The 18702-nt window shown below is 37.3% G+C and overlaps 1 protein-coding gene across 1 annotated transcript in view; it reads right to left on the bottom strand.

The window, feature by feature from the left end:
- Window positions 1-18702, bottom strand: part of HSPC300 (hematopoietic stem/progenitor cell protein 300) — a 90102-nt gene that overhangs the window by 27570 nt on the left and 43830 nt on the right. Inside the window, exon 3 of the mRNA XM_090374768.1 lies at window positions 937-1002. Coding sequence (XP_090230894.1) covers window positions 937-1002 — 66 coding nt within the window. The remainder of the gene's footprint in view (window positions 1-936; window positions 1003-18702) is intronic.

Here is an 18702-nt window from a genome sequence, read left to right as displayed (position 1 = left end):
TTAAATGCCAATCTCCAGGTAATTCTCCAGTGGGTCAAAGACAACTTAGTTGATTTCAATCCTTCTAAAATTCAGTCTTGTCTTATATCTCGCAAAAAGGATTCTTCTGCTCCTATGCTTATCTTTGGTGGTACTCTGATTTCTAGGCAAAATGATATCTATTTTGGGGATTACCCTGACTTCTAATCTCTCTTGGCACAAGCACATTACAAATATTGCTTCCTCTGCATCTAAAAAACTTGGTTTTCTCTTTCACTCTCGGCGTTACTTTTCTTCCAAACAGCTGTTCACTCTGTACAAATTGCAAATCTGCCCTACTATGGAATATTGTTCCCACATTTGGAGGTGGTGCCCCCAAAACCCCTCTGGCTTCTATATTTCATTCAGAAGAGGGCAATTAGCTAATTAATGACTTATCTCTAACAGAGTCTCCCCACTCGCTGTCTCATAGACGTACTGTTTCTGATGCATGCCGTTTCTACAGATACTTCCATGGGCACTGTTCTTCTGAATTGGCGTCTATAATTCCTGCTCTCTCTTTAAAAACAGTCCGACCGCATGCAGCCACCAACCAACATCCATTTACTGTCCAACTTCAAACTCACAGAACCAACTTTTCATCTTCCTCATTTATTTATTCAACTGCTGTTTTCTGGAACAACCTTCCTTCGTACATATTTCCTGAAAATTACAGTCTACAGAAGTTCAAGTCTAATGTCAACAAATATATTCTTTCGTCTTCTCAACTTCCAACCCAAGCACAGTACTAAGTACTATAGGTTCTAATATCTCTCGTGTTTGGGGTTTTCATAAAAAAGAAGGAAAAAAAAAAAGCTTCATGTGATCACCTAGAGGACAGCCAAAGTATAACTGTTAAATTTTCTGAATATTGTGATTGTATGCCATTGTGATTAATTAGGAAGGAGCAGCACATACAGCAAAATTTGTTGGGGTGCTTTTTACACTTTCAAGGCATGACAATGGATGTGTTGCAGATCTCACCTGAAATTATAAAATAACAAGGATATAAACATATTCAAACAATTACATAAATATGAATATTATATATTTATGAAAACATAAATATGAATATTATGTATTTATGAAAACATAAATATGAATATTATTTATTTATGAATTAGATAAATATAAACAATTTTATATTTATCTAATTCATAATTATAATTTAAATATTATACTATATTAGGGATGTAACCAGTCTCATTATGTTCAGATAAGTAGTCTTGTCACAAAAACTAGAAGTGCTGAAGGAAACCGAAAATAGATTTGAAATCAGTGTTCAGAGATAATTGACATTCAAAGATCTAGCTAGTCCACATTTTTTTCTGATGAAAAATTGCTTGTTGACCAATATTATTATTAAAATAGCTGAAGATAAAAAGTGAGTATGTGAAATTCTTAATTTCTTGAGTTTTCTTAGTATTAAACATCTTTTCTTCCATATAACATGAATCAATTATGAGTATTTTTGTTTTTTTCTCAGCTCTCATTATAGCTTTCACACTAATATTATGTCCTTCTGTTTTGTACAATAGCAGCTTTTTTAAAACTAGCTGTATTTTAAAATCTTGATATACATCTATCATAGGAAATGCATAGCTTTGAATTAATTTGAATTAATAATCTCTACAATACAGTTAAACTCAGTAAGTGTCATCAAGAAGGCCACAATAACCTTGATTCTGAGATTATTTTTAGTTTAATAGAAAAAGTAGTGTAATGGTGTCCTGTTATTACTCAAGAAAAACATGCCTGGGAAACAACTACTTAGTCTGAAGAAAACTAATGAATATTTAGCATAAATTGGTGGAACAGTATCCTGAGAAGCAAATTCATAAAATCATTAAATTAATGGCCAAATTTATCAGCTTTTCAAAAACGACAGTGTATAGCATGAGAAAAGAACTCAAGAGCAGGTGAATTGTCAATAATGCCTAGAAAGCTGCCAAAACAAAGAGGCATTACCAATCAGCTAACAAGGTAATCTTACATTACCTTGTTATTTCAAAAAATTAAGTGAAATTGTAAAGTAGTCATGCCTACTTTTTACATAATCAATACTCATAAGCTTGTTGATGACAATCTCAGTTTTGTAGGGTAGCATTAGTAGAGGTATATGATGCAAGAAAGCAAGCTTATATAGCATCAGCCAAAAAAAAAAAAAAAAAAAAACCCCTTCCCATTTCACCTATCCATTGACTCCAAATGCTTGTCTAGTTCTGCCTTGAACTTATTTAAGTTAAGTTGTCGACCTCCAATACAACAGATGGAAGTTTGTTCCAACTATCAACCACCTGGTTGCTAAACCCATATTTCCACCACACATCTATTCTACAATTGTCTCTACTCAATTTGAATTTATGTCCCCTCAGCTGAGAAAGAGGAAGAATCATATCAGCATTGAGCTTGCTCAAACAATCAAAGGCCTTATGCAATTTGCAGAACTTAAGCCTTTCTTGGTAACAGTAATCCTTTGTTCCATTCACCAATCTCACTGCTCTTCTCTGTACTCGTTCCAGCAGCTCTACATCCTTCCTAAAATGAGGTCTGACCATTGCCTTATACAAGGGGACAATCACCTCCTTATCCCTGCCAGAAAAGTTCCTGTGTATCATTAACAAGACCACATGGGCTACTCTTGCACCCTGTCGGCAATGCTCAGAAAACTTCATATCTGACTGCACAATTACCCGCAGGTGCTTTTCACTCTCCAATATCCAGGGCGTAGTACCACACAGTTCGTACATTACTCTGAAGGTTACTGCTACCCATATGCAATACTTTACATTTGTTAATAAGGCTTCAGCTGACACCTCTCAGCCCATCTGCCCAACTGTTCAAGATTCTGTTGCAGTAGCGTACCTACTAACGTACCTTCATATCACTGCAAACTTGGACATTAAGCCTGATATACCTTCATTAAAATCATTGATAAATATACAAAACAATAATGGTCCCAACACCAAACGCTGGGGACTCCACTAACATTAGTCCATAAAGAGCAGTGTCCATTGGTTACCACACTCTGCCTTCTCCCACTGAACCATCCATTTATATATAGCAGTAACTTGCCTCTATTGACATACTGCTCCAATTTGTACAGTAGTCTTCCATGTGCAACAGTATCAAAAGATTTCCTGAAATCAAGTATATCATATCAAAATTATTTTTTGCATCCAGTTCCTTTATGACCACATCATAGTATCCAAATAAATTTGTCAAACAAGAATTCCCCTTAACAAAACCCACACTGTGCCTGAACTATTACTGCAGTCTTGTCTAGATGATCCTGCAGTGCTGCTTTAACCAGTGACTCCATTATTTGAGTATCTGAGTACTCTATTCAAATAGTAAACTACCGTACACTGTACAATAGATTACTATTTAAAATGTAGCACTAATGGACAATGAATGAAATTAATGTTTTTCACTGCTAGACAGTTCACAGGAAGGTTTGATGTTATAGCTGAGATATTCAATTCCAAAATTAAAAAAAAAAAAAAAAAAAAAACCCTCAATCTATGGAAGTTTTTTTTTTTTTTTTTGTGGTGTAATTGCCAAGCTCTTGTTATTTCCAAGGTCACTTTAACTGAGTTAGCATTAGCATTAGTAGAGGCACATGATTCAAGAAAGGAAGCATCTGATCCTTGAGGTTGTCACAGACATTCTCTCAGATATGCCAGACAAGCTGTACTTGCTACCTGGGAGTCTAAAACACTGATGGAACTGTCATTCGGGTGACATTCAAGTGAAGAGGACCCAATTTTGGTGAAGTCTGGACAGTCTGTGACAGCCAAATCCTCTGCTTGTACCTTCACGATGGTGCGACTGTTAATAACCCTGGGTATAACCTCCATGCACATGCACACTGTGGGTGACCACCCAGATGTGAACCAATGTAAGCAGGGGTCGAGGTATGGTGCCCACACCACATGGAGGAATCTGTGTTACCAGGCAATACTAGGTGGTAGATGACTCTCATCAACCGGTGAAATACCACCACTTTGCTTATTGGAGGCTTGAAGTGGTGGAACCCATGTTTAGTCTCCAGAGCTAAGTTCCGGTCAACCCTTCACCATCTCTTCCATTATGCAGTATGACTGATGACTTTTGAGGTTATGATGAACATCATGGCAAGATCCAATCTTCTTTACATTTCGAGGGTACAGCTCTAAAACGGTATTTGCAGGCTGGCTGCTAGTTAGTACACCAGACCGAAGCTATTGGTAACTCTTTAGATTGTTTGTTGTTTGTTTATTTGGTTTTTAGGAGCATTAGCAACTAAGGCCATATTGCTCCGGGATATGTGGTGATCATTACCTGACCTTTTCGCATCCTCCGTATTTGGTGGTGACGGGCTCGAACCCCAGTCTAATCAAGAAGCGTGTGCTACACTGCTGCTCCTTCCCACCTGGCTATGGAGGCGCCTCAAAAAACTCTTTAGAAGGCTTCCGGATCAGCTACTGTATAATCTTGATACCTCTACTCTGCCAGATAGCGACTGGAGGGAGTCTGAGTAGTGTGTATGCAGGGGGGCATTGTCGAGGCCACGTTAAGTCAAGGATCTGGGTATATTCTTACCATGTGTATGCCATATCCAAAACTTTCATTACTCCATACAGCATGCCCCCCCCCACCTTTTCTTACTATCGAATACACCATGAATTGTCAAACTAATAGAGTAAGCTTACTTATCTGCGAAAAGATCTAAACCTTCCAAACACCTAATTCTTTTCACAAATATGTGGTCTCAATTCTATTCTCAACAATTTCCATTTCTACTTGCAGTCTGCCAAACCCCATGTACTTTTTCTGACAGAATCTCAGTTATCAGCTGATTTGACCCCTGCTCATCTCAGTTGCCCAAATTATTGGCAGTATAATTCCTTTTGCCTCAAAGGTGGTAATTGTGCATATGTTGGTTCCAACATTTCCTGTCAGAGACTTGGTAATTTGGAATCTCCTCATTCCGATCTTTTCTGGCTTAAAATCTCTCTACCTCATTGTGTCAAATTCATCTGTTGTCTCTACTGTTCTCCCAACTCCACTAATCACTTGGAGCTGTTTGAGCTCCTCTCTTTGCAAGTTGACTTTCTCAAGTCCAACTTTCCTAACAGTGAGGTAATTTTCCTTGGTGATTTTAATGTTCACAACTCCAGCTGGCTTCCATTTTCTATCCACACCGACCCAGCTGGTCGAGATTAGCTATATGGCATAAGGAAGCCTGAGGCTTATACTGTGCCAGCCAAAAAGAAAAATCCCAATTACAGAGAGAGAGAGAGAGAGAGAGAGAGAGAGAGAGAGAGAGAGAGAGAGAGAGAGAGAGAGAGAGAGAGAGAGAGAGAGAAGTAGAAGGGAATCACAAAGAAAGAGAAGAATGATGATATCCAGCTCATACTCACCAGATGTGAGCCCCCTGGGGTTATGCTGAGGCTTTTCCAATTACTAATGACCTTGCACAGATTGTTCATTTACCTACAAGAATACTGGACAATCCTAACCATGCAGCCAACATGCTTGATCTTTTTCTCACAAACAACTCTTCTAATTACACAGTCCTAGTGATTGCTCCTTTAAGACACCTCAGATCACAACTTGGTGATTGTCTCTTCTCCAATTGAGCCATTATTTCATGGCTAGTCACAACCTCATATTGTTTGGCATTACAAGTAATGCAAAATGGGATGACCTGTGAGATTTTTTTCCTTGGTCAGAATTACTGTTTCAAAACTTCTGATGTCAATGTTTGCTCAGATCGAGTAAGTGAAATTATTCTTGTAGGAATGGAATTCTTTATTCCACACTCCACTTTAAAATCTCGTCCTCTATCTTAATTGACTTGTTTCCAAATCTTCAGATTCATTTTCTGCCTACACCAAAGATCACAACAATTGTAAAGCAGTTATTATTCAGTCCAAATTAGATTTTGGACAGGCTAAGAGTAGAAAACTTGCTTCTTGCCCTAATGGTAGCCGAGCATTCTGGTCTCTTGCCAAAGCTACTGGCCGCAACTTTTGCCCTTTTCTCATCCCACCTCTGTCAAAACCAGATGGTTCTGTTGTCACTTCAGCCAAGGATAAAGCTGACCTGCTAGCATCCCATTTTTTCTTCCAACTCTTATATTAATGATCTTGGTAAAACACCTCCCACCATTTCCAACACTCTCCATTCAATGCCTCCTGTGGTCTTCCGTCAAAAGGATTTTGACGAATCTTGATGCTAAGAAAGGTCCAGGTATTTCTCCACTTGTTCTCAAAACCTGTTCTCTGCTGCCTTTTTTCACTTTCTTATTCCAAAGGTGTTTTTCCTTCTGCTTGGAAATTTCATATCCAGCCAGTTCCTAAAAAGGGTGCAAATCCCTCCCATCAAATTATCGTCCCATTGCAATTACTTCTACTCTCTCTAAAGTAATGGAGAAATCAATTAACCGCCAACTCTTCAACAACCTAGAAACCTTCCGTCTGATCAATGATCGTCAATATGGATTCTGTCAGGGTTGATCCACCGGTGATATTCTGGCTTATGTTACCCATTTATGGACAAATTCAATGGAAAAGTTCAGTGAAACACAAGCAGTTGCTCTTGACACATAAAAGGCTTGATCGTGTTTTGGCATAAAGGTCTCCTAAACAAGCTTCCATCTTATGGTTTGCCAACTGTTTTTTACAATTGATAGTAGGAGAAGTGGCATGTGATGCAAGAAAGCAAGTGTATGAGCTTATGCAGCTTCAGCAAAAAAAAAAAAATTCCAAAACAATCCCCTCTAAATGTTTGTCCAGTTCCTCCTTAAATTTATTTAACCTATCAACTTCCACAACAACAGATGGAAGCTTGTTCCAGCAATTAACCACCTGCTGGGTAAAGCGAAATTTCCACACATCTATTCTACATCTGTCTTTCAATTTCAATTTATGCCCCCTTAGGTTCGCAATCTGAACAAGTGGAAGAATCCCATCAGAATTCAGTGTGCTCAACCCATTCGAGGTATTATCCACCTCAATCAGATCACCTAGCAGGTGCCTAGTCTCCAGCTGCTACAATTTGCAGAACTGAAGCCTCTCCTGGTAAGAGAATCCCTTCACTCTCCTCACCAATCTTGTTGCCCTTCTCTCTCTCTACACGCTCAAGAAAATCTATATCCTTCCTAAAATGAGGCTTCCAGACCTGCACACAGCACTCAAGGCGTGGCCTGACCATTGCCTTACACAGAGGGACAATCACTTCCTTTTCCCTGCTAGCAAAATTCCTGTATATCATTGACAGCACCCCATGACCTGCCCTGGCAGCCTGTCCGCATTGCTCAGAAAACTTCACATCTGAATGCACAATTACTCCCAGGTCTTTTTCATTTTCTACCACCTTAAGCGTAGTACCACACAGTTGGTACGTTTCTCGGGGATTACTTCCCATATGCAGTACTTTGCATTTTTCAATGTTAAACTTCAGTTGCCACTTCTCAGCTCATCTGCCCAAATTTTCCAGATCCTGTTGCAGTAACACACTGGCATTACTATCATTAACAACCCTGCCAACCTTTGTATCATCTACAAACTTCGATACTAAGCCTGATATAACTTCATTAATATCATTGATAAATATACAAAACAACAGTGGACCCAACACCGAACGCTGTGGGACTTCACTAATAACATTAGTCCACGAAGACCAGCACCCATTAATTACCACCCTCTGTCTTCTCCCACTCAACCATCCTTTTATCCATTGTAGCAACTTACCCTTAATACCATTCTGCTCCAATTTGTACAGTAGTCTTCCATGCGCAACAGTGTCAAAAGCTTTCCTGAAATCCAAGTATATGATATCAAAATCATTTTTTGTATTCAGTTCCTTTGTAACCACAGGAACAAGACTTCCTCTTAACAAACCCGTGCTGTGTCTGAATTATTTCTGCAAACTTGTCTAGATGATCCTGCAATCCATCTTTAACCAGTGACTCCATTATTTTACATGGAACAGAAGTTAAACTAACTGGTCTGTAATTACTCGTGTCACCCTTCGATCCCCCTTTGTGAATTGCGGACACATTTTCATTACAGTTTCCCAAGTTTGGGAAACTGTAAGCCCCTGGCTTTATGGCCGTGAAGGGTAATAAAAGATTATCTCTCTCATTTGCACATCTCCAGTCCGTGGGGACCTCCCCTGAGTCCAATGATTCTCTCATAATTATGGCTAAGGGTTTGCTTACTTTCTTTTCTGCCTCATTTAATATAACTGGATAGATCCCATCCACCCCAGGTGCTTTTCTTATGTTTAACTTCAACAATTTCTCCTCCACTTTGCTCTCAGTTATTACAACATCATTAAGTACCGTACTACAATTTGATAACCTTCTGCCATTTTCAAACCTTAATAATTCCTCACGTGTGAATGTAGATGCAAAATACTCATTCAGTTTGTTTGCTATCTGAGCAGGATCATCAACAGTCAAACCATCGATATAAATTGGACCAATCAGACTCATCGCCTTCCTTTTAGAGTTTATATAAGTAAAGAAATCCTTGCTGTTTTTCTAAGCATCCTTTGCCAAAGATTTCTCTTAATCTGCCTTCGCCTGCCTAACCTCCTTTGTGACTTGATTACAGACTAGATTATATATATCATAGGCTTCTGTGTCGCCTGATAATTTATATGCATCCAATGCATATTTCTTCTCTGCCAAGAGTCTCATTAGTTCATTTGACAACCGTTTAGACCTGAACCTTGAACAATATTTCTTAATAGGTATGAAACGTTTAGTATCTTCCACTATTAATTCTTTGAATGCTTCCCACTTAGAATTTGCTGTTGGTAACATCATCAGTTGGTCCCACTATACAGAATTTAAAAACTATCTGAGACCACTGTAGTCACTTTTATGGAAGCAAAAATCCCTTCCTTTACCCCCAATGGTAATTATATCTTTAATGGTTCCTTTATCAGCAAATTCTTAATACATGAATGATTACTGCTGATAACCAGATCAAGAGTATTACCCTCTCTGATTGCCTCTCAAACATGCTGCTGCAGAAAAAAATAAATCCACAAAAGCCTTATTAGTGTGTGAGTGACCAACCCATAAGTTCCAGTCTATATCCGGGAAGTTAAAATCCCCCATTATAAGACATTCTGATTTACTAGCCAACTCTATTTCTCTGTACAATTGTTCACTGTACTCATTTGAGTCATTAGGCCTTTAACACACTCCTACTCTTATTTTTGCTTTCGCAGTGCTTATGTCACACCAAACTGACTCAACACTGCACTGTTCATCTATATCAACTGGATGCACTTCATTTGATTTTGTTTTTCTTAATTAACAGCATAACACCTCCTCCCTTCCTATCCTGTCTATCCTTTCTGTACACATTGTACTCCCCAAATTCCAGTTCTGTATTCCTTATATCTGTGTGACACCATGTCTCTGCTATCACAACAATATTCGCCTTTGATGTCTTGACTAACACTTGAGGAAAAACTGGTTATCCAGTTTTCTCTCTGTTCGCTCACTAAGGGTGATGGCAGATGGCTCTCTGTCTTCTAACTTTTCCACTAATGCTGGTGTCCCCAAAGGTTCAGTTCTTTCCCCCACTCTTTTGCTCTTGTATATTAATGACCTTCTTCCATTGACTAGAAATCCTATCCACAGTTTTGCCGATGATAGCACATTGCATTCCAGTTTCCATTTTGAGAAACCTGGCCTTGCTCAATCAGCTTCAACTTCTCGAATATCCGTACCAATTCCTTAATTTCCGATCTCCAGGTAATTCTTCACTGGGCAAAGACAACTTAGTTGATTTCAATCCTTCTAAAACTAAGTCTTGTCTTATATCTCACAATAAAGGATTCTTCTGCCTCTATGCTTATCTTTGGTGACACTCCGATTTCTAGGCAAAATGATATAGCTATTTTAGGGATTACCATGTCTTGTAATCTCTCTTGGCACAAGCGCATTACAAATATTGCTTCCTCTGCATCTAAATGACTTGGTTTTCTCTTTCGCTCTCAGCGTTACTTATCTTCCAAACAGCTGTTCAACTCTGAACAAATTGCAAATCCGCCCTACCATGGAATATTGTTGTTACCACATTTGGGGCGGCGCCCCCAAAACCTCTCTCAGGTTTCTAGATTCCATTGAGAAGAGGGCAGTTAGGTTAATCAATGACTCCTCTCTAACAGAGTATCTCCACTCGCTGTCTCAGACTACTATAATTCCAGCTTTCTTTCAAAACAGTCCGAACATGTGCCACCACCAGCCAACATCCATTTATTGTCCAACTTCAAAACTTACAGAACGAACTTTTCATTTTCCTAGTTTATTCATTCAACTGTTGTTTTCTGGAAAAACCTTCCTTCGTATGTATTTCCTGAAAGCTATAGTCTACAGAAGTTCAAGTCTAACGTCAACAAATATCTTCTTTCGTCTTCTGAACCTCCAACCCAAGCACGGTACTAAGCAGTACAGGTTATAATACCTCTCGTGTTTGGGGTTTTTATAAAAAAAAAAAAAAAAAAAAACCTTCCCATTTCACTGATCCATTCATTCCAGGCATTTCTCTAGTTCTGCCTTGAACTTATTTGAGCTATCAACTTCCACAACAACAGATGGAAATTTGTACCAGCAATCAACTATCCACTGGTTAAAGACAAAGTTCTGCACATCTATTCTACAACTGTCTTTTTTCAGTTCGAATCTATGCCCCGTCAGGTTTGTAATCGGGGCAAGAGAAAGAATCCTGTCAGCATTAAGCCTGCTCAATCCATTCAAGGCCTTATACACCTGAATCAGATTGCCCCGCAGGTGCCTAGTCTCCAGAAGCTGCAATCTGTAGAACTTAAGCCTTTCTTCCTACCAGCACGCCTTTGTTCCCTTCACCAGTCTTGTTCCCCTTCTCTGTACTCATTATAGCAACTCTACATCCTTCCTGAAATGAGGCTTCCAGACTTGTACGCAGTACTCAAGATATGGCCCGACCATTGCCTTATACAAGGGGATAATCACCTCCTTATCCCTGCTTGCAAAATTCCTGTATATCATTGACAATACCCCCATGACCTACTCTGGCAGCCTGTCTGCACTGCTCAGAAAACTTCATATCTGACTGCACAATCACCCCCAGGTCTCTTTCATTCTACACTATCCTGAGTGTAACGCCACCCAGTTCGTACATTTCTCTGGGGTTACTGCTACCCATATGCAGTACTTTGCATTTGTCAATGCTAAACTTCAGTTGCTACTTCTCAGCCCATCTACCCAACTTTTCCAGATCCTATTGCAGCAGCATACTGTCATTACTCTTATCAACAACCCTGCCAACCTTTGCATCATCTGCAAACTTTGACATTAAGCTTGATATACCTTAATCAATATCATTGAAAAATATACAAAACAATGGGTCCGACACCAAACCCCAAGGGACACTAATAACATTAGTCCACATAAAGCAGTATCCACTGATTGCCATTCTCTGTCTTCTCCCACTCAACCATCCTTTTATACATTGTAGCAACTTGCCCTTAACGCCATACTGCTCCAATTTGTACAGTAGTCTTGTACATGTAGAACAGTATCAAAAGCTTTCCTGAAATCCTAGTATATGAAATCAAAATTATTTTTTTTGCATCCAGGTCGTTTGTAACCACATCATAATAACCAATCAAATTTGTCAGACAAGCCTTTCCCTTAACAAACCCATGCTGTGTCTAAATTATTGCTGCAGTCTTGTCTAGATGATCCTGCAATCCATCTTTAACCAGTGACTCCATTATTTTCTCTGGAACAGAAGTCAAACTGACAGGTCTGTAATTACTCTTGTCGCCCTTTGACCCCCATGTGAACTTGAGATACATTTGCACATCTCCAATCCATGGAGACTTCCCTTGAGTCCAAGGATGCTCTCATAATTATGGCTAAGGGTTTGCTTACTTCCTTTGTCACCTCCTTTAATATAACTGGATAGATCCCATCTACCCCAGTGCCTTTCTTATGTTTAAATTCATCAATTTCTCCTCCACTTTGCTCTCAGTAATTACAAAATCATTTTTTTCCGTGTTAGATAAACATCTGGCCCTCTCCTCCTTGAATAACTCTTCGTGTGCAAATGTAGATGCAAAATACTCATTTAGTTCGACAGCTATCTGAGAATGATCATCAACAGTTAACCCACTGATCAAGTGGCCTAATGTGATTCAACCCTTTCCCTCTACTGAGATTATAAGCATAGAAATCTGTGCTGTTTTTATTTGCATTATTTGCCAAAGATTTCTCGTAATCTACCTTCGCTTGCCTAACCTCCTTTGTGACTTGATTACAGACTAGCTTGTATCTACCCTAGGCTTCTGTGTCACCTGACAATTTAAGTGCACCCCATGCCTTTTTCTTCTCTGCCATGAGTCTCATTAGTTCATTTGACATCCATTTGGGCCTAAACCTAGAACAGTATTTCTTAGTTAGAACAAAAAGTCTAGTAGAATTCAAAATTACTTCCTTGAATGCTTCCCATTTAGAATTTGCTGTTTGTAACATCATCAGTTGGTCCCACTGTATAGAACCTAAACAAACTCTGAGACCACTGTAGTCGCCTTTACGAAAGCAATAACCCTTCCCTTTATCCCTGACGGTAGTTACATTTTTAAGTAAATCCCACATCAGTAAATTGTTAATGCATGAATAATCACTGCTGATAATCAGATCAAGAGTGTTACTCCCTCTTGTTGCCTCTCTATTATGCTGCTGTAGAAAACAATCATCAAATAAATCCACAAAAGCCTTGCTAGTGTGCGGATGACCAACCCACAAGTTCCTGTCTATATCTGGGAAGTTAAAATCCCCCATTATAAGACACTCTGATTTATTGGCCCACTCTATTTCTCTGTATAATTGCTCATTACACTCATCAGAGTCATTAGGCCTATAATCAACCCCAGGGGATCACATCTGGTGAGTATGGGCTTAGTACACCCAGGATCCTGAGATGGATATCATCATTCTTCTCTTCCTTGGTGATTCAATTCCTTTCTCTCTCTCTGGGTAATTCAGGATTTTTTTTTTTTTTTTTTTTTTGGCTGGTGCAGCAAAAGCCTCAGGCTTCCTTATACCACACAGCTAATGATAATAATAAACTCCTACCCTCAATTTTGCTTTCCCAGTGCTTATGTCACACCAAACTGACTCAACATTGCACTGTCCATCTCTGTCAACTGGATGCACTTTCTCAGATTTTATGTGTTTCTTAACTAACAGCATAACCCCTCCTCCCTTTCTATTCTGTCTGTACAAATGTACTCCCCAAATTACAATTCTGCATCCTTATATCTGAGTGGCACCATGTCTCTGATATTCCAACAATATCTGCCTTGAATGTCTTAACCAGCACTTCAAATTTATTAAATTTATTTACTAAACTCCTAACATTTGTGTACATGCAAGTATACATGCACCTGTTCTTACTCTTAGTTACTCTAACACAGCCCATGCATTTACTTGTTTCATGACTCCCAGCAGTTCCTGAAATCCCCAGCAACTGGCTTTCTGGGCTGCTGCTCATTCCAACAGAAGTAGAGCAGGAATCATTTTCCATCTCTGCCTGCAGCTACTGTTAATCTATTAGTCTGTGAATTCCCCCAAGGTAGCAGTTTTCCTACACACCTAATATTGCCTTGATAGCATCAGCAAATATTCTTGCACCTCTTCTATTTAAGTGTATCCCATCCCTGTAAAAGCAATCTCTCCTGTTAACAAGCACAGACCACGCTGAGAAAAATTCTACCACATGAGCCCTGCACAATCTCTCCAGGGCCGAATTATCAACAGTTTTACTGTATATACAAAAATAATGAGAAAAACATATTACTAAAAGAACTTTCCAGATACAGAAACTTCTCTGAATTAAAACTGTTAGTGATCAATTTTAACTTGGAGAGTATTAGTTATTTCAAGTTATAGACTATAACACAAAACCTTTTACATATATAATAAACTGAAATGAAACTGTCTAAAAGGTTCTGTAATGTATATTTTACTATTATCTTTTATAAATCATTCTTTTGTGAAAATTTTTAATGGAGAGTATAAGTAGCATGGGCACAAACTGGTTATATATAACTATTAATTTCAGAAAAGAATGACAAATTTATTTATAATGATACAAGAAAAGTGGCAAAATAAAACATCCAAACAAAACAATTCCTTTGATTTGTAAAAGTTGAATTACAAGTTATTTGCATGGAATTCTTGTCAATTTGTGCAGTCATTCACATATAAAGTTAATAAAAAGAGTTTGGTGAATGATCTTATAATTCTTAAATGCAAAATGGCAGCTAAAATACTGTAAGTTGGTACATGTTTTGAGCATGCACACATCAAATTAATTTATTGTTATGCATCAGTCAAACAGAAAGGTGCTATGAGTAAACATTTGTTTTCCTCATTTGTCACATGTCGTGAAAATGACACTTGAAGAATGTGTTAACATTAAATTTTGTCGCAAACTTGAAAATTCAGCCCGGAAACATGAAATATACATATTAAAGCATGAAGAGATGATGCTATGATGAAAAAAAAAAAAAAAAAAAAAACTAAGTAGTTAGTGCTGACAATGATGCATGCTTATACGTCAGCTACCCCCACCAAAAAAAAAAACACCTGTCCATCCGCTCTAATAGTTTTTCTAGGTCCTCCTTGAATTAATTTAAACTACCCACTTCAATAACAGCAGATGGAAGTTTGTTCCAATAATCAACCACTTGCAGGCTAAAGGAAAATTTTCACACAAAATTTTCCTGCAACTATCCTTACTCAATTTGAATTTATGTGACCTCATCTGCATAGTCTGACCAAAAGGAAGGATTCTATTAGCACTGATGGAATCCTTCTTCATTGAGCTCACTCAATCCATTTAAACTTTAAACACCTCAATCAGATCTCCTTACAGGTGCTGCAGTTTGCAGAACTGAAGCCTTTCCTGGTAAGAGCATCCTTTTGTTCCTCTCACTAATCTTGCTGCTCTTCTCTGCACCCATTCCAACAGATCCACATTGTTCTGCAAATCAGGCTTCCAGACATGGCAAAGGTGAATATGCACGATATTTTTAAGTAGTGGTGCTAGTGGTCAAACTGGTATAAAAGCTTACTTAAAATAAAGAAAAACTGCACAGGAAAAACAACAAATTCTTCCCCCCAACACAAGATATTGAACAGGGTCCACCCTATGTTATGTTCTTTAACAATTTTGCTGAACCAAACATCCTCTGATTTTTGGGTGTGGTGACAGATTTGGTGGTATTGTAGTTTCATCACTGCAAAACTGCTACTTCAAACAGGACAATGCCAAGCCATAGCAATACCTGAATACAATCAGAAAATGCTGCTACTCACGATATGCAAAGTAACAGTAATATTTTGCTGCCCTAAGAAATGATGCCTAGAAGCAGTGTCCTGTATGTTAACATAGAGTGTGATTACATGGCCCTGTGTTCTGATTCTTCAAACCAATCACTTTATTCATTTATTTTATTTTTTTTTACCGAACAATGTTCCAATGAAGAATTAAAATTAAGTACTGCTGAGCTTTTCTCACCCATTTTCTTAACATTGCTGACAAGAAGAATGAGGTGGTGATGGCAGCAGCATAAGCAATAGTATATTGTCTGTAATAGCATGTATCCTTCAGTCAGTTTGCTGTCAGCTGGATGAAAAACCTGTTTCCAGGAGATAAAATCATTCAATCCTCACCCAAGAACTGACCAACTAACTTGGCCATGTTGTGGAAAAAGTTGATAAATTTCTTCAGTCAAGAGGGTATTGAAAACCAGGCTTTTTCCATGCCATGCTTTTTGACTTGAAGCTGAGCTTTTTTCTATTTTTAATTCCTTAACATCACACACATTAGAAATAATATTTTCTTTGAACATACAGTGGACAGAAGAGAAAAACTGAATGCAAATTTTTTTAGTGAAAGCAACTCTGCAAATAGTGATTAATTGCAAATCAATTTGTTTGCAATAATATTAGGGTGTTCTAGAAAATGTAGGAGGAAAAAAAAAAAAAAAAAATTTCATCATCCTGGCTTTTCCAGAATATATCTATGGGTCTTGGAAATGTCCTGATTTTTCTTCTTCAGAATTCATTTTGTCCTGATTTTCATTCCTGAAAATCTGATCATCCAAATCAAATGTCAAGGTATGCTAATTTCATTTTCTGGCAATGAGGATGGGTCTTATGTGACCCATCAAACCAGAAAACCAGAATTCACTCTGGGAGGTGTTATTGTAGTCTACTGTCAAGTTTTAAAATGGTTGCAAGATGTAATCCATTGTAAATCCCGGGGGGCCACATCTGGTGAGTATGGGCTTGGCACACCCAGGGTCCTGAGCTGGATATCATCATTCTTCCCTCTCTTGGTGATTCCTTTTTACTGCTGACTTGTTCTCTCTCTCAGGGTAAGTCAGAATTTTTTTTATTTTGGCTGGTGCAGCATAAGCCTCAGGCTTCCTTGCACAACCTGAAAAAATGATGAAATGATTGGCTTCTTCACTAAATCAATGAACTGCCATACATCACTCACCATGCAAGCATTTATCATTATATAAAATAAATTTTTTGCAACATTCACCAAACTTTTTGATCAAACCTGTTATTTTATATATTACAGTTTAGCTTGTGATGTGGACAAACTTCAAATCCCATACAAATTTAGCTTGTTTCACAATCATTTCAACACACTAAATACCCATTTTTATGTTTAAATAATAAACCAAATGTTTTTTAATTGCTCTCTCTCTCTCTCTCTCTCTCTCTCTCTCTCTCTCTCTCTCTCTCACTCACTCACACAGACAATCCATTTTGAATATTAACTTTTTTCCCCATGGATATGTTCCAATTATCATTCTTTAAGACATATTGAACATTAGTTAATGTAATATATAACAACAAATCTACCAGGCTACTGTAAAGTAAGGATTTTGCTAAGAAATGTGACAGCCCAAATTAAAGAAGAAATATATAAAAAGCATTAGGTACCTAATAAAAAAGTGATTTATTACCACATATGTCCTAATCATGTAGCGTCTGCACAGGACACCAATGGGAAAAAAAATGAAAATTTATTTAGAAAAATGTACTAAATATGAAATATATAGGTTACAAATTTTCAGATGAAACATATAAAGAGTAGCATGAAGTCATTTAAAGTGTAAACTTTAAATGTTAACAATAGTCTTATTCTATTAAACCATGCAAAATTATTCCTGTATGTGTGTGCATCTTACATGGAAAGTTTTACAAAGTTGAGGGAATTTGTTATGAATTGAATGAACAATTACAATCACTAAAAATTTTTGAAACAATAAAATATACACTGCTACGATCTGTTTCCTTAAATTGGAATATATGTAAGCTGAAATTTTACATTCTATCTGTTATTTAAAAAGTTAAATAGATATTTTAGAGTTTTAACTTGACACATTCCATTGATACACAGTAAAATCCCATTACAATGGACTACTCAGATATACACAAATCATTTCACAGCAATTTCATTCCAACAAATTTTGCCAGAAATTATTTCAAAAGAATCATTATTTCTTCAAATAAATTCTGTTGCATTTTTCTAATACAAAGAAGTAGTAAGTTGTAGTTTATTTTATTTAAATATTGACTTTAAAATCAATAACAAATAATTAAATAAAATGGTTAAATAAGTATACTATAAGAGCAAAGATATTTACAATAAGAGCAAAGATACAGGGAGTATCATTTTGAAATCATATTTTGTTCATAAAAAACACTATACATTCAAAAATACCATTCATTATACAACTTATTGTTAATGTTCATATATTAATAGGTTGATTTGTTTTTAATGTTTATCTTTCTTTCCCCACTGCATATTAACCCCTAACTACAGACCACTCATGTGTGAGACAAGTGTGATTTTTTTAATGCTTTCGCTCTTTACTGGCTAGTTTTTGAGCTAAATCCTTCTTAGTACCTTCAAATAGTATTGGGCTATCATTTCCAGTCACTTGTGAAGTAAGCAATGCAGGTTATATGAATGTCAGCTATAAAGTTCATTTAGCCTTTTGTATGAAGAGTTGTCTGTGTTTACATTAAGATTTATGTCTATTTTGAATCTCTATTTTTATGTTTTCATTGTTTTTTTTTTTTTTTTTTTTTAAGGAATAGATTCTCAACCAAGAGCACTGAACTGAAACACAATGCACCCAGTAATCCTGACTGCAATCAAAACATCTGCAGTGACTTATGCGCTAGCCCTAATAAGGACAAAACTGTAGAATAATTCAAAACAGCATATGTAGCACATATGTGCTGCACAAACATTGTGTGAATCTAGACTGATGGGCCTGAGATGCAGCATGTAACATGACATAATTAACTACGGGCATTTTTGTTGGGTCTGAGATGGATTTTATTCAGATCAGTTGTGTTTCAGAACTAGAAAATAAAAAATAAACTGCAAAAGAGAAATCATCACTGGTAGTCAAATCCAATACTTAGCAGCATTTTATATAAAATTCAAAAATATCCAGAAAAGATTATTTTCGTATGTCAAAACTTAGTTTTGATGTGTTTTTTGCATTTTTGGATGAGACAAATGTGAAAACAGATACATCATTGTTTTGTTTACTGTCTGCTGTAAGCATAATTCATTTTCACCCAATAAA

The sequence above is a fragment of the Mastigoproctus giganteus genome, chromosome 1 (genome assembly GCF_048544385.1).
Source record: "Mastigoproctus giganteus isolate SK-2022 chromosome 1, ASM4854438v1, whole genome shotgun sequence".
NCBI classification, from domain to species: Eukaryota; Metazoa; Arthropoda; class Arachnida; order Uropygi; family Thelyphonidae; genus Mastigoproctus; species Mastigoproctus giganteus.
Note: the sequence above shows the minus strand (reverse complement) of the source record. Positions and strands in the feature narration are given on the sequence as shown.